The 24691-nt window shown below is 39.2% G+C and overlaps 1 protein-coding gene across 4 annotated transcripts in view; it reads left to right on the top strand.

The window, feature by feature from the left end:
• The window catches only part of ESYT2 (extended synaptotagmin 2), an 80602-nt gene that overhangs the window by 12644 nt on the left and 43267 nt on the right, over positions 1-24691 (top strand). For all 4 annotated transcript variants that reach the window (XM_068673458.1, XM_068673459.1, XM_068673461.1 and 1 more), the window contains exons 2-6: positions 14456-14497; positions 15369-15503; positions 16645-16721; positions 21978-22050; positions 22867-22956. In XM_068673458.1, coding sequence (XP_068529559.1) covers positions 14456-14497; positions 15369-15503; positions 16645-16721; positions 21978-22050; positions 22867-22956 — 417 coding nt within the window. The remainder of the gene's footprint in view (positions 1-14455; positions 14498-15368; positions 15504-16644; positions 16722-21977; positions 22051-22866; positions 22957-24691) is intronic.

Below are 24691 nucleotides of genomic sequence, written 5' to 3'. Positions count from 1 at the left end.
TGACTGTAATGACATTGATTCACATCTGTGTCCTCACAGTGCAAACAAGAAAACTGTAGAACACCACTTCAACTTTGACTCCTTGAAAAGCAATAGAAATGTATCCACTTGCCAGAGAGAGATTATTCCTTATTCCTAAAATTAATAGGTTTTAAGTTCTTGACAAATCACTTTGGAATTTCTTCTCTGAAGTTCTGGTTCTTGATTCCAACGGAGTTCTGAGATTCCAACGGAGCTCTGAGATTAGGTGTAACCCTGGAGAAGTTAGAAGGTTGCTTACTTCTTTGCTTGAGGCTTGCGCTGCTTGGGGCAATGATCTTCCTTTTTTGTCAGTCTGTCATTTTGTGGGTTTTGCTGTTCCAGTCTCTTCCAACATTTGAAGTGATGAACTCCAGCTCCACTTTCTGCTGCTGTGATTGTTTGCATTCCCGTCTGTCCTACTGTAGCAAACGCAATGTCTAAGGAAGACAGTTATGCTGCAGTGTCCCACTGAGTAAGAGAAATGGAAAAAATCTCTGAGTTGGGGTAGCTCAGATCAGTTAACGACATAGGATTTGGCATGTCACTATTTTAACAGAAAGTAACTTTATTGAGCTTCTGAGGACAAAAAAGAACATTGAGACATGGAAATACATATCTCAAAGATGGTGTTAATTTTTTCCACTGTCCTTTACAAGACACTTGATTGAGGACTTCTACATAGGTCTACATAGGCAAACAAATCTTAACAATGTAGTTAAGAGGAAAAAAAAATCAACTTAGTTGAAACAAAAATCATCTGTAGGTGAATGGTAAGCTGGCTGACTATTTGATGTCCTAATAATTTTTCAAATATAGTGATCAGAGTCTGGGCTGTATTGGATGCAACAAATCATCTGGCAACTGGAATGGTGCATTTTGATTGAGCATCCCTTTTAGAGTGAAAAGAAATACAATATTTGCCTTTTTTTTTTTTTGGCTACTTGGAAAAGTCTATCAAATTCTTCAAGATAACTTTTTCAAGTTGAAATGGTATAGCTGCAAATTAACTACTATTTATGCAGATATCTGAAAGTAACTGTGGTATTTTACTCGGGGTTTGAAGCTGTTTTAACTGTCATCGCTGCATTCTAAATTCAAGTGGTATCTTGTGCAAGAAAGCTATTACATGCGATTAAGAGCTGGATACAGCCCATAAACTGCTGAAAATACCTATTAATCATACGGGGCTGGGATTCAGGCCTAAAACAACACAATCAGCAGTAAAAGCTGTAAAAAAAAACAATTGATTAGTACAAATAATGACGTTTGCTATTGCAGAGTGAAATGTAGGTTCATCCTGCTGAATTTGGGCACCAAATCTGAGAGGTGCAAGCCTTTTTCTGCCATCTGTCTTCAGTCAGTGGGAAGGAGTGAGTTGAATTTTTTGCACAAGGTCCCTTTTCTCTGTATAATGAGAATCTCTGTAAAACAAAAATGTAGAGTAACGAGGTCAAAACTCCATTGCTACTTTTTACCTGCCTAAAATTAGGAAAGAGTGCTGTGGGCCACAGTTATTAGATTTTAATTAATATATAAAGTAAATATTCTACAACAGAACTTTTTTTTTAAAAAAAAAAAAAGATTGGTATGGTACAGAAGCCTCTGTTGTAAATCTGCTGAGAGTTTAGGAGATAAGAATGGTTGGGCTGCGGATAGATACTACTCCCTGCACATGCACAAACGTAACCTCCTTCAAGAAAAGCCCAGATTAAGGAATGTTCTGCTTAGGGGCAATCCAATTAAGTGCTGTAGTTATTCTGTCACTGTCATGTGCATGATTCCCTGAAGCTAGATTTTAGTGAACTGATGGGCTAGGTGGTTGATTCTTGTCAGCTCCGACTGTTGTCTTTAACTGATAGAAACTTCTTCCCACTCATAGAACTGAAATTCACTTTGGTTTTAGGCATTAGACATTTGGTTTCCATTCAGAACTAGAATTTGTTTAACCGAAATTTAGACATAAATCAGTATTCATTTGAGATTTTCTTTATGATCAATACAGGCATCTCCAGAGGACTCTATCTGCCCCTGGGGGAAGTGTTTCAAGATGCCAGGTGTGTATCTCCAGAGGTCCTTCTCTCTGTTAATGATAAAGCAGGTGTAGGTTGACTAGATGTCTGTTGGACATCTAAAAGATAGAAATCTTAAAAAATTAGCGCAGAATAAATCATCCTAGTGATCACCAATATTTGAATCTTTAAAATTGGAAACCTTTGAAATTGCTGTGAGCTGTACTTAGGAGAAACGTTGCCGAGAGGTAAAAGGAGTCTTCCTGGCACGGAGCTGCAACCAGGATCTAGTGGGCGCGATCTGATTACCGCATTGTAGCCGTACAACGTGCAAACATCCAAGGTGGGACCACAGATAGAGATCGAAATGCAGAAATGGAGAGCTTAAGTGTCAGTTAGAAGTGACTCAGTCTTTAAAAATCCCATTGTGTGCCTCTTGTTATGATTCAATTGCAGTCGGTGTGCTTACAAAGTGACTTGCTGCTGTCACCAAGTAAAGCAGTAGTAGTTTATGTTGACCACTTTTACTGCCAAATTGTGAAGCGGAAGATTACAGACTGTTTGTAGCGGTAGAGCTTAGGATAAAGGGTATTCAAGAGATCCCTGAATGCTTGGGTTATCTGAAGGATTGATGATAATCAGCAGTATGAGGGAAGAGCTAACAGCTCTGTGCTGCGTTCATATAAGGAAAAACGTATCCAACTTTTTTTTTTCCTCCACTCTCTTGCTTCCTCTCCCTGCTGTCTGAACACCCAACAACTCCAGCAGTCTAATGCCAGAATGTCCCCTCTCTGTGTCCAAGACAACACCAAATCTTAGTCACTCCCCTGCTTGCTACCCAGGGTTTGTTTGGAGGGCAGGAACTGCCTTTAGACCAGTGCTGGTTACCTGGGGTATACCCGCAGCTGTAAGCACTTGCTGTGCAGGAGCCGTGGCTGTGTGTACAGAAACAACTTTCTGTGGTTCACGTCAGTGCTCATGCTTGATTGGGCCTGGTACCTGGAAGTAAACCAGTGTTGTTCTTGAAAATCTTGGCTGTATACTCAAGAGGGCAGTTATTTCACAGTTTAAAGTTCCACTGAAGGCTGGTTCTGTAACAGCTTCAGTAAATCTACAGCCTATTCTCTCTAAAAATTGATGTCTTACTCTCTAAATACATGCAAATAAAATAAGCATCATGAATTTATATTAAAACTAGAGAAATGAAAATGAAGTATCCTTCAAGAAATACATTTCTAAATGTTAAGCTTCCTGAACAGGAGGAGGCAGATTCTTTTTTTTTTTTTTTGCATTTTTTAATATCTTTTTTTTTTTAGTATTGCTTTAAAAATAGCCGGGCTTAGAAAGAACACTTGCATTATTATTTATTTTTTTTAGATTTTTGTGATTACTTTCTTCCCCTGTTTTTGTGATGGAGGAATTCATAACAGAGGCTGAAGAATGTTTTGGCAGAGAGCGTTGCAAGACAACTGTTTTGAAAGATGGCATCGCTGCTGGTTTGCAGCCATGAGAGAGAGCATCTGTGTCCACGGGAAGCTGGAATCTCAGGGGATGTTATCTGGAACCAGGGCCCGCAGGAATTTAGTAGGGTAAAGCATTGCCAGCTGACGACTGGGGTTTTTGCTTTATTTAGTCATTTATACATGTATTTTTGTGTTTTCTACTGATTCCTTAAAAGATGTTGTCATCTTGGAATCTACTTGCGAATAATTTAAAAAAAAAAAAAAAAATGTCAAATGTTGATTTTTAAACTCCAAATTTCCTACCCGTAGCAATATTTTGTTCTCCTTGGTTTTGTTGACTTGTAAAGACTTGCAGGGAAGGTCAAGTGACTGGAGAAATGCTGCTGTGTACACAAGTCAAAGGATCAACGGGACATTCGAATACTTAGGAGTGTTTTAACTATAATATTGCAACACGCTGTAGTGCCTTGGAGAAAAGGTACTGTGTGCCCATTGGTGTCCATGTACTAGAAGGGCTTGGTCAGCTGTTTGGTAAGTGACAGACTGAAAGCAAGCTTTGCCCTCCTGCTTATTCTGTGTGTGGTCTGGAACAGCAGCTCTTAGAAGGCTTAAACCCTGTTTATTTCAAATTGTACTTCAATGAAAATTGAGTTTGGTGTCAAAGTTAACAAACTTAAGTCTCAGTGCTGGCTGTCAGTCTGTTTTTGTCTATTTTTAATGTAATTATTTGTCATAGACAGTCTCCCCATTCCATGCCCATGCCTTGTTCCCACCTGCAGAAGGATTCTTCCCGCAGCAGTTTTTGCAGCGTAGAAATTGCAGAATTCCTAGAATTTGTATGAGTTGGGTGGCTTCCTTCCTTTGGTTCAGGATTTTACTTATTTTCCTAATGCCACAGTAATGAAATTTAATTGCGTTTAGATCTGAAAACCCTACTGCTTCTGACCTTCCCACACTATCTTTCTGTTGGATGCTGTGTGACTGACTATGGGTCTTGTGGCAGACGTGCAGCTTGGTGGGTGTAAATGTGCAGATGCCACATGCACCGGTTCAGTGTGCAAAACCAGTGTGGTGCTTTTCACCAGTGGATGTGTTTTTCAGTGGTTTCACCTAGAGCCAAAACAGTAAGGCTGGTGTATGAGGATAACAGTTAATCATCTGGGTGGCAGGCTGGGTTTTGGCTCCACCGTGCAGCTCAGACACACGATGTCACACACCTGAGCTTAGAAAAACTTGGTCTGGCAGGGCATGCTTCAGTCTTTCCTTAGCAACCCGAGCTACCCAAACCACACCGAGGCTGTTGTTCCTCCTCTGTGCTGAGCAATGGCAGCAAACCCCATGGTGTTGGGGTGGGGTTTATAACCAGAAATAGCACAGTGATGCCTGCGATTGCACTGAGTTGGAATTCAATGGTCAGAGCGTCTTCCAGTTGCGTATTTCATTGGTTTCCTGTTTTCAGCACGGTCCTGCCACGAGGGTTACTCAGCCCCTGCAGAATCTGTGAGTATATTCAGGGAGGGGTAGCATCACAGTGCTGCTTTTGTTCCTTTCCCTTGAACATCAGTTGTGGTCGCTGGGTGAGCTGGGCCTTTGATCTCACCTGGTGCAGGAGTCCTTATGTTAAGTGGTGCCAGGGAAGCGTGGGATGTGTTTTGAGTGTCTTTTTCTAAGAAATAGCAGTGTGTTGTGCTGAAATACAGTCTGCTGGGGTGGGAGGTTGGGGACACAACACAAAATAGGGAGAACTGATGTTAGGAATTGTAGTGCATCCGCTTTTAGGTAATCTGACATGAAAACGGTTGAGCTTTCTATAAGACCCAGTACAGAAATATGCAAATAACACTTCCTTTCTGTGTCTGTGACTTTCTAAAGAAATTTGCTTGGACTTCCGAATGTTTCAGAACTTGTTTGGGCAAGCTTTTTGCCCTTTCTGGATCAAATGGTAGTGTTACCAGTGAGCATGTTGTAACTGATTTGTGGAGTGGGTGGTGTACTTAAAGCAATGAAGGAAAGAAAGGAACACAGACAGCAAAGAGCCCGCTAAGTGTCAGAGGGCTCTGGTGGGTGGCTGATGAAGTGCTTGAACCCAAGAGCAAGAAAGATACACGTATCCATGTAAGCTGGCAATGCCACGCCTGGTGCTGTCAAGTTATCTCAGGTTTTCCTCCCTGCTAATTTTTATTGCTATGTTAACTGAGACCCAAATAATGTGTTCACGTTGTTATAATGTTCTGCTTTCTGTCACTTCCTTAGTATAGCTTTAGAGTTTTGGAGAGTTTATCACAGAGTATTTGCAGGTTCAACAACACTGCCACACATCGCCTATAAAGTAAAAGGCATACGGACAGATTTTATGTCGTAAGCTTGTAGTGGTGCAGGTAAAAATGATACAGGGGGATTTCAAAATGTCCATTATACTTTGAATGACTGTTAAAAAATATGCTTTAATACGAAGAATAAACTGGCTAGATGTACTGGATGAAGTACAGGATGTAGGATGTTGCACACTTTTGCTTCTGTTATGAGTCAGTCAAAACATGAGTTTGCATTTATACCTTTTTTTTTTCCAGTTTAAAAACTGAATAATTAGCATATTCTACAGACTTGTTTGACTTCTCAGGATGCAGGTTAACCCAGCTTGAATTTGCATGCTCTGATACTGTTTAGCTTGAATACTGCACAAAAATGGAAGTTCTCCCTTTTGCTCGTTTGTTTGTTGCAAACCCAGGTTTGCAGTTTGCTCATCCACAAACCAGTAACATTGAAGTGGTCAATATTTGTCAGAGTTCACTTAGTTTTTTTTTTTTTTGAGGTTTCATGCCAAGATGTGCACATTGAGTCAAGAAGATAATTGTACTCTTCAGTAATTAGCAGCTGGTAAGCCAGTTAAATAACAGGAAAGGAAATTAAATTTCCGTGCCAAGGAGGGCACTGGGTCTTGCGGAAGATGGTCAGTAATTCTTGAACACTTTTTTCTGAAAATTGTTGTCCATATTAATCTGCACGGAAGGCCTGCACGGTCTCATTAGAGATCAGCTGTATAATTTACTGAGTGTTAACGGGGTAAGTTCTCCCTTGCGAAGGAACCTTAAGTGTAATGAGTCAGAGCTCCTGACTGCAGGGGTTAGTTAGGAAGGTGGGTGGTGTGTCAGTGAAGTAAGACAAAATTTTCACTGCTTTAGTCTGTTAAGAGTGGTTGGCAATTTGGTGCAGAGCCCAGCGCTTCTTTTCGTAGCTGTAGACAACTCAAAGGACATGAAGTTGTGCTGCCACACTGGTTGTATAAGGCAGTTTGAAAGCTAATATTTAGCAATCCGAAGAGGAAAATTTTTCTTCCGTTGCTCATTAAGGCAGCAAAACACTCTGGTATGCAGCAGCATCCTTGGGAACATGTCTGGATTCCCTAGGGAACTGAAAAGGCATTTGTCATGTAGGCTTAGACATACAAAAGATGTTCCTGAAATGTGACAAGTTGAAAAGAAGGTGTTAATACCTTTATAAAACTTACAAAGCCTGAAAGCTAAAATTTCAAGGTAATTAAGCTTGCTAGGGAAAGGAGGAAGAGGAGTGAAATGACATCTAACAGGATAAAGTAGGCAACATGTCAAGATGTAGGACTGTGCAGCGCTTCAGGTAGCAGAATTCAACAAGAGCCCTTACAGCTGCTGTTCATGCTGCACCCTTCTCAGCCTCACCTTTTAAAACCTGGGTTTCTGCTGCTAGCAGTGATTGCAAAGCTTGTGGGAATCCGGAGATGTGCTAACGGGGGCTGTCGTGCAATGCCCTGCCCTGTAACTACTGCTTACGCCAGATGTCTGTAACCTGGTGTGACAGCAAGGCTTGGAGTGTAAATCCAGCTTTTGGTGGTTTTGTTCATGTGGAGGGTCGTGCTGTTCAGTTCTTTATTTAACTGTGCTTGTCCTGGACTGTCACTGGACATTGGCATCTAAAATATAACTTAGAGAGGTGAATGTTCCATGCAGGTGAGATGGGCAAAAGGCACTGTGTTGTTCTAGCAGCTGAGAACAAGCTCTGGCTTTCTGACCACTTAAGCAGTGGAGGTCACAGCTCTGCTGTAAATGTGTCTAGGAAGTGATCAAGATGGCAAACCCAAGAGCTGGTGTTGCCTCCCTTTATTAAGAAGTGCTCGATATCACTTCTGTAGCAAGTGGCAGTTTCCAAGAACAGTAAATGTTTTGTTTCAACCACTAGATGATGGATGCCTTGAACTGTTCTTGTTACGAATCTTCTGCTCTCCCTAAACTTGGGGATTGATTTTGGTGAGTCCTTGTTCTTGATGGTTTTTGATTAAGGGGTGTAATGGGAGGGTTGGCTCTTGGCAGGTCTGCAGGCCAGGTGTCAGGGGGGTGAACACACGGGGTCTGTTAGGTCTCTGTGCATATTGAACCTAACCAGGCTTCTAGCCCATGCTTTGTGACTGTATCCAGTGATTTCCTGAGTGCTTTTAAATTGAAATCCCTTTACATGAATATAATGGAATTTTTATTATTAGATTAGATTTTTAAAATGAAAATAAAATGCTTGCCGTCTAACTATGAGAAGTATAACTTAATTTTCCCAGTCTGTTTTTATTCTGATGGTTTTTGTTCATTTGGCTGGTTTTTGGCCTTCCTGGCCCAGTCCAAATAGATCACTGCAAACTTAGGATCCTTTTCCAGCTGAAAGTAGAAAAGAAATTTGAATACAGCGAAAGTGAAAAGTGATACGAGGTCCTCTGAAATTACAGTGGGAATGAAACAGTTAGCTGGTGGTCTTCATCTCGATATTGAAGTCTGATTTCTGGTACCTGGTACTGTCTGCTGGCACTAGAAGGTGCTTCTGAAATGAGGCTGCAGTAGATCAGTCGGTGCTGGAGGACTGACGGCTCAAAGCTTTCTATCTGTAAAGAGGTGCACTGCAACTGGGGATGAACAGGCGGAGGGAAGCTGCGTGGCTCCTCTGGCAGCAGCAGTCTGCTCTGTGGGTTGGGTGGCTTTTGCACGCAGATATGACAGACCCATGCTGTTTGAAAGGAAATTGTGTTAAAAAGAGCGGCACAGCAAGGGTATAGCATTTGCTTTGTGTGTTCTGGAAGCTACTGAGGCTGAGTTTTTAGGCTGAACGGCGTTCCTCCACTTGGGCTTGCAGAGGCTGAGTGTCAGGCTAGAAGTAGGATTTCCCAGTTTCCTTGCTAGCAGACTACTGTTCTGTCATTTTTCCAGAGCAGCTGCTTAGAATGCTTATCCCGGAGGATTTTATTATGGCAAGCTGCTGCTAAATAGGAGGGCTCTGGGTAACTTTGTCTTGCAGCACGCTCGCTCCATCCCTTTGTACTTGAATGCAAAAATAGCAGCACTTAAGCAAATTTTATTTAGTTTTCATGCTGGTGAGTCAAATTGATGAAAAGTTATGTAGTTCTCAACAAGCCTTGCTGCCAGTATGAGTGAAGCATGTTTAATAGATGCTGAAGTGAGAGGTATGCGTGATGAAAACTGAACTTGGGCTTTGTGCTGCCTCAGCGTCCTTCAGTTCTCAATTGTAAGACCGGCTTCTAGGCGACCATATCAGTTGTATCAGGGCACCAGAGCTTTTCTTTGCAAATAACAGCATCATTTTGAGTTTTCAAAGACAGCGTTTGTCGTTGCAGCTAGGTGGAACATCCAGATAGCAAAGAGCTGCAGGATTGTCAGCTTTCTGAGTGTGATTCCCACTGCCTTCAGCAATGAGAGGGGCTGGGCTGGGGAAACAGGACGGCATTCTCAATTAGTCAGATGCTCATAATTGGTATTTTTTTAATATTGAAACAAACTGGAATCCTTGTACTACTTAAATGAGAAGATTGTGTACTTTTGTAATCGCTGAGGAAAAAAGAATATACATGTAGGCACTTTGTGCATTTAAAGACATTAAGTATTTTCAATTTAATTTAATGTTCTAATTCTAGCACAGCAGAAAGTTTGGGTGTGCGACCCCTCTCTATAGTTTGGGCCTCAGTGAAATTCAGCAGTGTGTGTATAGGTAGCAACAACTGTGCTGCAGCCTCTTGCAGCATTTTAGGAAGACTTGTTTTATGCCACAAAACCAGCCTATACACTGCTAATCGTTTTCCTTGTTTTCCAGATATAATACGCAGAAATAAATGTCAGAAAGTTTCCATTAGGAACTATCAGGATATTTATCCCATCTCTGTGAGCTACTGTTAATTTCAATCTTAAGCGGGCCAACATTAGGACTTTATTTAGACATTAAGAAGAAGAGGAGAGGAGCAAAGGTGACAGGAGGCTGCAGTGCAATGCAACTTTCTTACACCATTTAAGGTATAAGTTCAGTTCCAATATTTGAGGGATATCACTTTTGTTATAGTAGCTTTACCGTGTTACTATTTAAATCCAAAAGCGTTGAAAATCTGTTTCAGCCTTTCTACTAGAGCCAACCTCTTTTGTGTGTAATTGCCACGTTGTTGAAAGGATTACTTCTTCACCTTGGTGCTCACAGGGACTCCAGGGAACAACACAGCAGGCGTTGCACTGGAAAGCTTGTGCTGAGCAGAGCTCTGTAGCTTGTTGTGGCAGCTCCTAGGACTTGCTGAACTGACAGCAGCAGCTCACGTGGGATGACGATGTTTGTGCCGGTAGGACGTGGTAGGAACATTTGATGTGATACCAAGTATGTGTGTCTAATCCCGCTCTCATCTCATAGGTGCAGAGCTGACTCAAAGGGCATGTAATTCTTTTTTTTTTTTTAATAGGTTTATTTTGTTTTCCAACTTGTTGTCCAAGCATTTCAATGGCTCACATTCCAGTTTATAAATAAATACAATCCTTAACCTTGCTTGGCATTGTGACTGCTTCCTCCATTTAGATAAGTTTCCATTTTTCTAATATTTCCACTTTACTTTCAGGTTTTTACAATGCTCAGAGAGCCATAGCAATCGATCCTAGGGCCCTTCCCCCACTCCTTTAGATTTTCAGATGTTTGAGTTTTGGGTACAGGCAATTACTGTCAAAACCTGTGCTGCTTACTTTACATAGGTTTTAGTTTTAGGATGTGGTTAGTCTTACTGATTTACATAGGCCTTTTTAATTAGAGTTCTGAGGAGTACCCTGTGGGCTGTGACAGTGTATATGACAGAACTGATTTCCTATATTCAGCCGGCTTCTGGATCTCCCAGATGTTTCTGTTGAAAGCCTTTCCATATGCAACACACGCCCAATGATTCTCAATAAAGTTGTTTCAAGGGTCCTTGCCTAATTCCCAGACTGACAGCTTACAGCATTTATAATACTGAATATGAATTTTGCTGTGCAAAGGCTAGTAATTTTGATATATTTAAGACTGCAAACACAGAATCCATGCCAAAGCATGCTGAACAGCAACAAACTGTGATTGCCAGAAAGTAATGGAAACAGCAGTTGTTTGTTAATTTAGTCAGCAAGTGCCTGTGGTTAATTGCAGTGCTTTCAAGAACACTAATTATTAACTATTTCAGCTTCTTTCAGGAATACTGACTCCAGCAGTTCTGCAACAGCGGATGTTTAGTGAGGTTTTTTTTCCTTGTAATTCAGAAGATAAGGGAGCTGCAGCATTTCTGGGGTTGAAAAAGATAAAATTTCCAGAATAACAGTGGAGGTGAATTACTGGGAAGAGAAGATGGAGACAGACAGTGTCAGAGGAGGCAGACCTGGCTGCTCTGCCTTCCAGCTCACCCTCATTTTACTTTAAATTTACTTAGAATTACTTTACTTCTCATTGGAAAAGAGTGGTTGTTCCCAGTCTATGTTTGAGGAGCAGCAGTATTTTCATGTTGTGTGGAGCAGCAGCAGATTATATTATATTATATTATATATTATACTTTTAATTCTCTCGGTGCTGGGATTCCTTTTCTTTGATTCTTTTACCAAATTTCTCCAGTGAATTTGAGTTGAAAGTGCAATGAGCTTAGACAAACTAATCTGACAGTTATAATTCAAAGGTTCACATAATTTTAGTATTTTTTCCATGCAATTTAGCTTTAGGCTAAGTTTAAGTAACTGCTTATGCTGTACTTTCAGGAGGTGTTTTAAAGCAGCAAAGTTGCACTTCTGTTCTGAGCATCCTTTAGGATGCTCTCCCTCCACTGATGATGCATGAAGGACCTATGAAGACAAGTTGGGATACTTTTTAAGTTTTAATGTTTAATCTGGACAGCCATGGTTTTGATACAGAAGGGTTTTTGTTTGCAGTTTAACTTTCCAAAGTAAGCAGAAGGGATGGGTATCTCATTGGAGAGACATTTTTTTTTTAAGTAACTGGAAAGCTGTTCAAGAATACTTAGTTATATTGAAACTATATAAAGGATCTTGGTTATGTTGTGTGACCAGGTAATAAAACTAAATGTGACTAGGCAAGCGTCTTTTGGATCTTCAGCTGGAGCAACAAATAATTAAGTGCTGTACAGATGGAAGGAACCAGATATAAATGAAGTAATGTGGACTCAGACAGGCATCTTTTAAATGTAGCTAATACAACACATTATTTTTACTGGAGTCTAAATTTCTACCTGTAATCCTTGAGGTAAAATACAAGGAGGGAAAAAATAGCTACAACATCATAGGATAGTTTTTTTAAAACAAAAAACAAAACAAAACAAAAAAACACACCACAATTCTGAATTGCTTTTATTGCTCTTTTTTTTTTCTACGTTGCTGTAATACGCTGTTCATGGAAAAAAATGATTGGTTTATGTTGATATTCTCTGGCTTAGAACTAAGAATTATATCTAAGGCATCAATATTATTCTTTGTGCTTTAAAACTCAGTTTGTTCCCCTTTAACTTGTGCAGCTGTAGGAGTAAACTGGGTTTATGTAGTCCTAACCTAAGCAGTAGGAGCACAATGGGTGTTGCATGCTAAAGGACAAGTAACTATTAATATGTCAAAAATTAAGAGTTGAGCCTTGTTAAGGTGTAACAAAGCCTGTAACGTAGATAAAGAAAATTCCAAAATAATAAATTTGTGTCAGTGGCCTCTTGGTTCCTTCCAAAACTGTTATTTTGTGTAATTCAGGACAGAAAGGGAAGGGTGCTTGGTGGGTACAAGAGGAAGATGCTGCTGCCTCTATCGCAGGTGCGTTGAGTGTCAGCTGTGTGCGTAGCATCCTTTGTGTGGCCTGTGCTTTAACCTTAAATCTGGGCAGCAAATTGGAATGAATTACATGTGGGGGTCCAACATCATGCTTCAGAGATGAGTAATTACTGCAAATTAGCACATTTGCTGTCCGCAGATTCAGCAGGCAAATGTTTTAGGAAAGACACCAAAATGTTGCTTATTAGCAGTAGGACTGGTGCAGTGTTGGTTCTTTTTCTTCCTTTGACTTTTTGACCACTGGAAGCAACTCGAGAATCCTGGGAGACAAAAGTTGGGCATAATCTTCATTCAACTGTAATTTCATGTACATATGGTAACCAAGTCATTGAAAATGTGAAAATGTAAAGTACTTTTCTAAGAAAGCAAGAAACATCCTCTAAATACAGACATCTGACATCCTACTCACCATAATTTTCTAGGAATTTAATTCTAAATAAAAAGAAGTGATAATACGGTTCTGAAACCACTCAACTTTTAATAATTGTTTGTTTTTTTTGCTATCACTAAGGGATAGAATTTCTTATAAAAATAAATCCTGCTGATGAGGGTTGTTGCAGTCAGAAGCAGATGCTGTTGATCATTCTTGTGCCACTTGTAGTGGGTTTGGTAGATCTGTGATACACTTGTAAAAAGTTGTTTAGAGAAATAACTGACAATATTGATTCAGGGTCTAATCCTCCAGCAGAGCTAAAACGCGTGTGGTTAGTAGAAATTAAGGAGTGCTCTGAAGATACCTTGAGCATACTCAAGAATATGGTGGTGCTCATCATTAATGCAAGAATTCAATAAAAATTTAACTCAAATTATTAAGGGGGCTTGCTTTCAAATTCTGGTACTTCAAACTTTAGTTGTAGAAGTGTGTATCTAACTTACTGTTCTCATTTGAGATGTGTATGTAATAAAAATAACCAGTAGGCATTGCTGTTAAAACCAGTAGTACAGTCTGCTGTGCTATGAAGAGATGAAGACTTTGCAGATCAGTTAAGCAGAGACATTGCTTCGCAAAAGTTGGTAGATGTAGGTCACAGTTTTTTCGTGTGCTCAGAGGCTTTTTGTGCTTCACAAGTGTGATCTGCATCCTGTCATTGAAGCTGTTCACAGCTTAAAAAAAAAAAAGCATAGGTCTGCTTCAGCTGAACTACTTCAATTTTTTACCTCTCTTTTGTATGTGGAGTATGTAAGGCTACTAACCATGCTTTCCTTCTGTGTCTAGAAAGCTGCAGTTGTTTTTCCAGCTTTTAATTGGCATTTTATGTTGTGATGGGTGCTTTCATCCACTATATCTCATCATTCTCTTTTCTCTCGCTGACTTCTGCAGTTGCTTAAAAAAATAAATTAGTGAAAATGGAGGGCTGTTGGTAGAACTTCCATCCGTATACCTGAGCTTCAGCTTCACTGAATAAATATTTCTAACCATAATTTATTGATATTGCAAAAGATCTGGAACAAATGGAAGAAGTGCAGTCAAAAACTTTGCAGTCATGTATGTAATCTTAGAAACCCTTGAAACATGAGAGGTAAATTTTGTTGACATCTTGGACTAGCTGTGTCAGCTATGCTTATTTTTTTTAGTTTGTTTCTAGTGTTAAAGCAATACGTTATTCCAGATGTCACTATTAAATATATTCTTGGACTTGCGCTTATGTAGTTCAAAAATGAACTCATATTTTATTTCCTTGAATTCTAATATTCTTGTCAAGAATGCTGAGTACTTAATGTGTTGTTTGCTAGTATATACCGCTCATATGAAGATCAATAAACTTTTCTGTATTATAAATGACTGGACATGATTAACTAAAACATGTTTTATATTTGTATTAATTTTTCATTTTTTTAGGTCCATTTTCCAGATACAGAGAGAGCAGAATGGCTTAACAAGGTAAGGGTAGTAATTAGCACTGCATTCAAAAAAAAAAAACAAAAAAAAACACATAGTGGAGGAGATAGGAGGATCTGAGTTAAAATAAATAAATAAATAAAACAGTGGGGAAGAATCTGAGAACAGGATTGTTTTAACTTTTATGCTCTGTATACATTTGAAGTTTCTACTTGTTGATTCAGTCAGCCATGAGACGTAATTATCATGATTCTATTTTCATGATGTTGAGATTGCGTGTGATTTTTGGACAATGACTTTAGATGACATTAAAATAATGACAGCTATAATTGCATGGAAGTCATACCAGCTGTAAACACAGTTTTTTATATTCTCTTTATCTGGGATGCTTTCCAGTTACTGTAGGTTCCTGACCTACAATCTAAAAATAAACCAATTTTGCAGTTTTGATTTGTAACTGTAATAATAGAAGGTACAGATCTATGTAGCTTGGGTATTTTAAAATACTTTTCATTCAAAGAGCAAAGAAGAACAAGTTAGAAAATAACAAATAATGCAAATAGACGTAACCCTCATCACCCTTCTTTCTAGTGTTCAGCATGTGCAGACTGCATTGAATTAATGTGATAAAAGGCAAGATTTCTCAATATTACGTTCTTTCCTCTTCCTGTGGTTGGCTTGTGCAGGTGTGTAAAACACACAATAATTGAGATAAGTCCAGATAGCTTTTTTGTATGTTAAGTATATGTAAATGTATGTTAAAAGTTAGTACTTCTTATGTCTGTAATGAACTGTCTAGAGATCTGGTGTGTTCAAAACATTTCTTAACATCAGCCTTTAAAAATATTTTTGATTATGTTTGAAGTTGTGTTCAATGTAGAGTTTTCCTTTTTTTTTTTTTTTGTTTCCTTAGACTGTAAAACAGATGTGGCCTTTTATCTGCCAATTTATTGAGAAGCTCTTCCGGGAGACCATAGAACCAGCAGTAAGAGGAGCAAACAACCACCTCAGCACCTTTAGTTTTACAAAGATTGATATTGGTCATCAGGTCAGTTTCTGCTGAAGTTTAAGAGGCTCTACTTTATGTACCATTTTCATGTATCTTGTTTAAATCTACAAAAAAACATTTCTCAATGACACTTGGTGGTAAGCCTGATTCTGGTTTCTGTTGTAACATTAAAATAAAAATGTGTTAGGCTTTTTTTAACACTGTTTGGGGTTCTTTTCCCTGCTGTGTCTTCCGTAGAAATCTGCTGGAGAATAAGAGGGAAGACTCAAAGTAAAGTAATTCCTAGTCATGTGAAGAGCACATAGCAATGTGATTTTAATACTGTTCATTAAGTGAGCAGGAAACACTATATCCTTTTCTTATCAGAAGATCCAAGTGCAGTTACTTTGTCTTTTAACAAAATTGCTTTTCAGCATGTGATGTATGGAGTCCAGTCACAAGGCTGCTGGCTCAGCTTTTTCCAGGGCTGCATATAAGAATTTCAGGGGACAGATAGGTGTGTTCACCTGCTGTTCATTCCCATGAAAGAAAGGGTCGTGGTATATAACTCTCACATGCCTGTAGAAGAGCCTGTTTGACCAGTCCAAGCTAAGAATAAGTTCACGTTATTTGCAATAGGTTGGGCAGTACTTATTCTTACTTGTGTGAACCAAAATTTTACTTTTTGAGATTATTTTTTTAAAAAGTCGCACAAAGTACTTCACTTTTTTTTTTCTTTTTTTTTTTTTTGTGGAGATTATGGACTATTTTCCATCCATTCTGACCAAATTCCCCCAAGGAGTAGTTGTTTAGTTGCACAGGGAGGTGACAGATTGCTTTGTCTGAGTGTCAGATGTGCTCTAGTATAGAGAAATCAGATGTGTATTGACTGGGGGGGAAGGAAGGAGAATAGAAGCTTGATAATAAATCTTTGGTAAATCTTGAAATCTAGCAGTCTAAACCCAGTCTAAATTGCCAGAAGGGTTGTGATTGAGTGGATGCTTTTGATTGTTTAGAGCTGAACTGATAGAGTTGCTTCTTTAATAATGCTTAATGCCTTTTAATAATGCTTATAATAAATGTCTAACTTGTTTACCTTTGGACATGAATATTTGTTTATTCGCCTTTATTTCTAATTTAAGAGTTTGATATGATGTATACAGCAGAAGCATCCAACTTTAATTTGCTTCATTTTTTTCAGCCGCTGAGGATAAATGGTGTAAAAGTGTACACTGAAAATGTGGACAAAAGGCAGATCATTTTGGATCTTCAAATCAGGTAGTCTTTATTTTCATATTGCAGCTGCGTCCACACTTTAGAATACGTGCCTTGTTTGATTGGGCAGTTATGCTGGGGTGAGAGGAAAATAATTGTTTTGGTGCACAAATATAGTTACCTCTAATTGATTGCATATGAATGGAGGAAGGAACTGCATGCTGTAAATAGAATTAATTTGGGGGAAGTAGTGTATCAACTCAGTGTGTGACTGTACCATTAAACTAACATTTTTTAATTAAAAACAAAAACTTCCTAGAGCTAAAGCATGACCTTTTTGTGTTTTTTTTTTTTTTTGTATATTTTTAATGCAATAAAACTTTGCCATCGGGTTTAGTCTAATCTAAAATTTCAGATATAAGATGTTCAGGTATTTTTGTCTTTTCTGAGTTACTTAGATTCTTCATAAACACACTCTGATAAACAGAATGATAGCTGCTGAAGTAACTTGTGCTCATACCACCAACTGAAGTAAATCTATGTATTATATAATGCTCAGCAGCTTCAGGTTTCTTTGCCCTTTCCTCGTGACCCCTTTTATATAGGTTTATAAATAGATCTAGCCAGTGCTTGCCAAAGTCTTTCTCAACACTGTATCTGCAGTTACAGAGTTTTTTTGAAAGCATACCCCGTGAATCCAGCAGCATTTGTGTATTTAGCAGTCATAGATATATCTTACAGTGACTACTTTTGCCTTTTTGTAGCTTGTGGAAAGACTATGTTTGTCAGTCAGTTGATAATCCATCCAACTGCCTTCTGCATTTCTTTCTGCTTCCCTGGCAGTAACCAGCAGGATGATTGGTCCTCTCAGCCCGTTTTCCAAAATCAGTTCTGAACTTTGAACTTGGTTATTCTTAATTTTGATTTATCTAAATCCCAACTATGTTGAAGATTATAGGCTTCTTTATCTAAGATGGGCCTCAGAGCGCTAAGATCTAAATTGGCTGCTGCATACTTTCCTGGATTTTAGAGCTGGGAGGCTGATGACCTCTGCAAGCAGGGGCCAATGTCTTTGAGTTGAATCACTTTGTATCTGTAGGAAGAAGAGAGCTATCCACATCAGGGCTAGGTGGTGTTGGGCAAAATACAAGCAGGATTTTTTCTAGAGAGTGTTTCATTGGACGGATGCTGTTAGTAGTACTGAAAGAAAAAATTCTTCAGTTTTCTCTTTCCTAAAAATTTGTAAAAATTAAATATCAGGATCACATTTGCAAAAAAGTTTAACCATTTAAAAACTATTTAGTTAGAATTTAACTAAACTAACTATTAAATAATATGGAGACCTTCTAAAAAACAAATGGAGACCTTCTAAAAATAATGAAGATAGTCCCAAATACAGAATCACAGATCACCGTAATCTGGGAAATAGTGCTATTCTTAGTTATTTTATTTTTTTTCTCTGGATATCTCCTGTTGGCTACATTGACCACATGCTTCTGGTCTGATTGAATACAGCTGTTCCTGTATTCATACAATACTGTCCTCATTAAATAGTAATCTATCTCTGTGATCTGTACAGGGGTCACACACATTTCTCAGATATTATGATCTGAATGTACAGAATTTGCTTACTAAATGAGTCTTCAAGTTGTATGTTATGTTACAGTGGAATATTCTGTACTACATTGACTGTTGATGGACCCAGCCAAGTATCTTAGCAGATAATGTCATCTTTAACTTTATTACAGGGTTGAAAGTTGTTGACTTTGTATCCTCAACTGCAGTTTATTATTCTTTTACTTCAGTTGGTAGCCATGTTATTGTGGATTTTTCAAATGAACGTATTAATACCCAGTGTTCATTACACAAATAACTTGAGTTAACCTTTCTGCTCTCATTATCATGTTGTCATATAATTTTATATAGATAGAAAGATATAGATAGAAATTACATTGTTTTAAATTGTGAATTAAAAAATTTAAACCTATTTTTAAACTGTACAGTCACTCTACATTCTTTCCAGAGAAAGCAGTAGTCACTTTCCTTTCATATAGACCTCTGTCATTATGTCATCTACCAGTTCCCCAAACTGGACACTTAAAATAGTCTGAAATAAATCCCAATGTTGCACATTACAAGAATGTTTTGGAACTATTGTTTACTTCTGTTTAAAGGCTTGATAAGATTTGCATTTGTTTGACTTCACATAGATGGCATCATCACACATGGAGCGCAGGAGACTGCAGATGCTTTGAATAAAGGATGTCATGAATGCAGTAACTCTTCGTTTTGTTTTCTTTTGATTGCACCTGTTGGTTGTTGGGGGAAAGGGGCGGGGTCCTACCCTCCTGCTTATGTTGTGAGAGTAATTTATTTTATCTTGAGTTGATCTTTAAGCCATGAGAAGAGCAACTCCATCTTTTTGTTATTTCCCAGACATTTCCATAATAAGATTTCACCAGACTCCTAAAAATGTCTGAACAGTTTTTCACTGTACAAGTTACTGGAAAATAAGAAGCCTTTTGAGAATTCAAAATTAATACAGTTCTGCAACTAGCATACCTTACATGACAATCAATAGTAAGGAAAAGATTTCAAACTTGAAAATGTAATTCAGCAGAGCTATTCGGCATATGAAGTCCCACCAGTATCAATTTGTAACCTCTGCAAATATTATTTAAAACAAAAGAAGTTTCCACAGTTAGGTTATAAAACTAACCAATTCAGCTTTCAGGACTGAAGTGTATCAGTTCTAGGATTTCTCAAGCAATTGATCTTGATGCAGCTTTTAATAACACAACACTGTTCTCATGCTTTTGTTTATAGCTGTTTGGGCTTCTAAGGATAAGCTTGGAAGAACAGTAAACTACCTACCTGTTTTTATTAGCAGATAGCAGATTAAAAATATAAAAATAAAAATTCACCCAACTACTACAAGAAATTGAGGAATAGTAGTGCTAGATGATTGAATTAAAGCTCAAAAGGGAATAGGAAATCTTGCAGTTGCTCCAAGAGACAGAAGTTTAACTTGCAGAAGCCTTGCTTCTACTGCAGGATCTGGAAAAAGATCCCCTGTAGAGGAAAAATCTCTTTTCAACAGCGTCTGGCCTCACTTAAGCTGCTTTATCTCCTCTCTTAGTTCCTTATTTCATTTTCTTTAATTAGGCAGCCTATTCAGGAAGCTTTTCAGATTTCATTTGTCCTTTCCTTATAACCCATATCTTCATAGGTAGCCTTCTTCTCCAGCCAGTAGGTACAGCTCCTAGTTTGTTCTCGTCTCTCATTCTGTAGAATCATTGACAATACTAATTTCCTTGTGAAATGTCACAAGCTGTCATCCTACGTTCCTTGTTAAATCTCAGAATTAGTTTGTTTCTAGACGTAATATACCTCACTGTGGTGGTTTTACCTGGCTGGGCAGCTGAACTCCACCACAACCTCTCACTCCCCTTCCTCACAGGGAAAGGGGGAGAAAATATTATGAAAAATGGGGTCAAGGGTTGAGATAAGGACAGGGAGATCACTCAATAATTATTGTCACAGGCAGAATAGACTTGTGTAGGGAAAATAATGTAATGTATTGCCTATAACTAGCAGACTATGGAACAGTGAGAACTAGAAGAAAACTAAAAACACGTAACCCCATCCACCTTGTTTGCCTTGCTCTGCCCTGGCTGGTGGCCCAGGGGCTGTGGTCAGTCCCTGAGGCTTAGTCCTGCTTCTCCCTCATGGTCCCTCTCTGCCCCTGCTCCACACGAGGTCCCTCCTACGGGATGCCATCCTTCCTGAACTGAGCCGGTGGGGGCTGCCTACAGGCAGCAGCTCTTCAAGAACTGCTTCCACACAGCTCTGTACCATGGGGTCCATCCCCCAGGAGCAAACTGCTCCAGCAGGGGTCCCCCACAGGTGGCAGCTCCCCCCAGACCCCTGCTCCTGTGTGGGCTCCTCTTCATGAGCTGCAGCTCCAGCCCAGGGCCTGCTCCTGCGGGGGCTCTCCATGGGCTGCAGCCTCCTCCAGGCCACATCCACCTGCTCCACCGGGGGCTCCTCCACCCATGGGGGGGCTGCAGCGTGGAGATCTGCTCCATGTAGGACCCATGGGCTGCAGAGGGACAGCCTGCTCCACCAGGGGCCTCTCCACAGGTCGCAGGGGAACTGCTGCTGCCTGGAGCACCTCCTGCCCTCCTTCTGCACTTGGGGTCTGCAGGGCTGCTTCTCACCCCTCTCTCCCAGCTGCTGTTGTACAGTTTTTTTTCCCTTTCTTAAATCTGCTCTCACAGAGGTGCAAACAACGTTGCTTACTGGCTCAGCTCTAGCCTAGCCACTGACAGGTCCCTTTGGAGTGGGTTGAAACTGGCTCTGATCTGACATGGGGCAGCTGCTGGGCTCTGCTCAGAGGCTACCCCTGCAGCCTCATGCTCCCAAACCCTTGCCATGTAAACCCAATACACTCGCAGCATCTGCAGTTCTAGGAGAAGATTCACTCAGCTCTCTGCTGATATGCATTTGACCTGTATGGAGCTTCAGGGAATGCAGCAGCTAAAACCTGAGTCTGTGTTCTGTGCAGTTAATTTTTGAGCCTTATCACATGCGCCAAATAGTTGGGGATTTTATGATCTTCTACAAATCTCTCCCTGATATGTAGGCCAGCATGTGCACAATCTTAATCCTCTGACCCAGTAAGGGGTGCTGCCCAAAATGGGATGCAAGAACTCTTCAAGGGAGAACTTTAATTGTTTTAATATGTTGTTTTCTTGTTTCCTTCCCTCTCCCTTCAGAAGGGGCTTGATTCTGTTTTGGTTTAAGCCTTGCTCAGTGAATTCATCCAGGTCAGCATGTCCAGCTTATTGAGTTTCTAAATATGACTGTTATAGCAAGTCTTTGAATAATTCAGACAACTTTCGATTTGTAGCAAAATAACAGCCTCTGTATAGTGCTTCTCATGGTTACACTAGGTGAAAGTGGGTTTAGGAGCACATAGTGTCGATGAGACTTGAATAATAGTTTTCCTGAAATGGAATATGAATTGCGTGTCCATTATTTCCCTCAAATAAGGCTACACCTGTGTTTTGTCTTATGCATACTTCTGGAGATAACATACTTTTTTGTATTAATTTCTGAGTGTTTTGATGATAGTGGTGATATCTTGAGGGGCATGTCTTTTTTTTTTTTTTAAACTATCTTGACTTTATGTTTTAATGTTGGCATGCATTTTTATATGTAGACAGATGCAAAGTATTGCCATATGCAGAGTAAAACTAACACTATTGCAGTTTAGTCTATAAAAATGAAATATTCTCCATGTTTGTTTTTTTTTAGTTTTGTTGGAAACTGTGAAATTGACTTGGAGATCAAGAGATACTTCTGCAGAGCTGGTGTGAAAAGTATACAGGTGAAGTTCACTATTTTTCCTTTTTTATTTTGATAGCCAGTCATCACTGAATTGTCATTTGCTGATGAAATCATTGCCAAACTACACCAGTAATTTTGTAATTTTGTTACTTGCTGTTTTTTTTCACAATTGCATAATATTGATATTATGTAAACTTCAGTGACATGACTTAACTGAAAGGGTACATTTTTAAATCAGAACCATTTTCTGCTGGAGAAGATAGACATCATTTCACATCAAGCCAGTGCAAGCGTATGTGTGAGATGTAGGTTCATGAGGGGAATCGTGGACCTTAAAATGCTTTTTTATTTAATATCCCAGTGTTAGATGCGATTACTAGTTTTAGGTAGTGGCGCTCTTACCTTTTGGTAATGTTTCACAAGTTTCCTTGAATTTCTGGTGACAGATCTATCTAACATGGAGAAAAAATGTATGTTTTTTTTTTTTGTCTTGAGATGCCTATAAGCATGTACCTACTTTTCTTCTAATACGTATGGATTCTACTGTTTTGTTTGGTACCATATTTGTTTATGTTGAACTATGTAATTAATCTACTTTGTATTTTTAGCAAAATTACTACTGATGTGACATAGTATCATGTAGATGAATGAAATGAGTTTGTAAGTCCAATTGTTTAGAACCTGTGTAATTTTTTTTTGATTTGGATGGTGTGATGATATAAACAGATATCAAAAATTCTTCCATACTCAGGAACTTCATGAATTAGTAGTGTGAGGATTGCCAGTGAAAAGATTTTGTTTAAAACTCAAACTAAAGTAAATTCTATTGCCTTTTTTCTTTCCTCTCCTTCTCTAGATCCATGGTACTATGAGAGTTATCCTGGAACCACTGATTGGAGACATGCCTCTAATTGGAGCACTATCACTTTTTTTCCTTAGGAAACCTGTAAGTACGATTATCTCTGTTTTTGGTCATTTTAGATTGTTGATGATAATAGTCACTAAATGATGGAGTAAGAATTAAGCAGCAAAAGGAAAGAACTTGGGAAATCACTATTATTTGGTTGAGCTTAATTTCTCAGAAAAATAGTGGAACACATTTTATGAATGCTAGAAGAAAACAAGGTGAATAATAATTACGTTGAAATTATGAAGTGTGTTGTCAGAGCTGTCAAATTTTCCTTACAAGACTTATGATTAAGAGAAGAGCAATAGGTACTGTCTAGGTGATTTGTAAGAAAGCTTTTGATGCTGTTCCCCCTGACAGTCTGCTAGGTAGCATGGTCTGTGTTAAAATTCCACAAGATCTGTGCAGTTGTTTGGAAAACTGTGACAGCACTACTCACCACAAATTAAAGTCAGAGTGGATGTATTGAGATTACCTACTCTACTGGTTAAAGTTTTTATCTTAGATAGCAGGTAGGTGATTTCCATTACATTTACCAGAGACCAAAGTATGAAAACAGGTGAAGCCCAGAGATGGAATTGGCATTCAAGTCAATTGTGACAGTAGCAGAAGTTGGAGGGGGAGAATACGTCACGTAATTCAGTTGGAAGAAGTGCTGGGCCAAAGTGCCTGTTTGAGCAGGAATAATAGCCAAGGCTGAGCCAGCAGTGTCTTGCTAGTTATAAAATGCCATAGCTAGACCAGGATGTGTAAACAAGAGGAGAGCCTGCAAGACATGTTCTGTTTCAAGTATGGCATTTCAGCAAAGATATTAACCAACTGGAGAGTATCCAAAGTAGGGAGGTGAGAATTAAGTTGATCGTCAAGGACAGACCAAAAGAATGGGAATTGTTTAGTTTAGAGAAGACTGAGGAGAACATATTCTTAAAAGATGTGAAGGGCTGTTACAGAAAAGCAGCACACAATGTTTTCTGCATATCCATGGCAGATAGGATAACAAATAATCGCAGCAAGGAAGATTCAGGATGGACAAGTGGAGTAAGGGAAAGCCTGAGTGGTAGTGCTAGTGAGGGACTGCAGTAGGCTGCCTAGAGACATTTTGAATCTCTGATGTCTTTTAAGAACAGATTGGATTTGCATCCATTAGGACTTACACATACGTATAACCCTTAACACTTCACAAGGTTCTGATAAGGATGTTGTCCCCCAGCCTGTTGGCAATACTTTGCCTAATGCAGCCCAGAATACCGTTAGCCTTCTTTGTTGCAAGGGCATGGTGTCCACCCTGTGTCCAACAGGAACCACAGGTCCTTTTCTGCCAGGCTGCTTTTGTAGTCCCCAGCAGGGTGCATAGGGCTGTTGCTCCCCAGGTTCCGGACTTTGTACTTTTTTGAACTTCATGAGATTCCTGTCAGCCTGTTTCTCCAGCCCATCAAATACCCTCTGGGTAGCAACACAACACTCTGGTGTATCCGCCACTCTCCCCAGTTTTGTGTCATCTGCAAAACTTGTTGAGCATACACTCTGCCCCATTATCCAGGTTGCTAATGAGAATGTTAAACAGGGCTAAACCCAGGTACCAGTAAGAGGGGTTAACAGCAATTAGGAACATAATGGAAATTCTTATTATATGCAGACTTCTTTAAAGAAAAGAATTGTTTCCATCTATGATTCAGAAGTATACATTCCATTGTATACATTCCATGTGTCTCAGATATGTTCTAATTACACTGTAAAAATCATGTCAACATTTAACAATTTCAGACTATGCCAG

This window comes from Anas acuta, chromosome 2 (assembly GCF_963932015.1).
Source record: "Anas acuta chromosome 2, bAnaAcu1.1, whole genome shotgun sequence".
In the NCBI taxonomy this organism is placed as follows: domain Eukaryota; kingdom Metazoa; phylum Chordata; class Aves; order Anseriformes; family Anatidae; genus Anas; species Anas acuta.
This window is presented reverse-complemented; position numbering and strand designations above follow the sequence as displayed.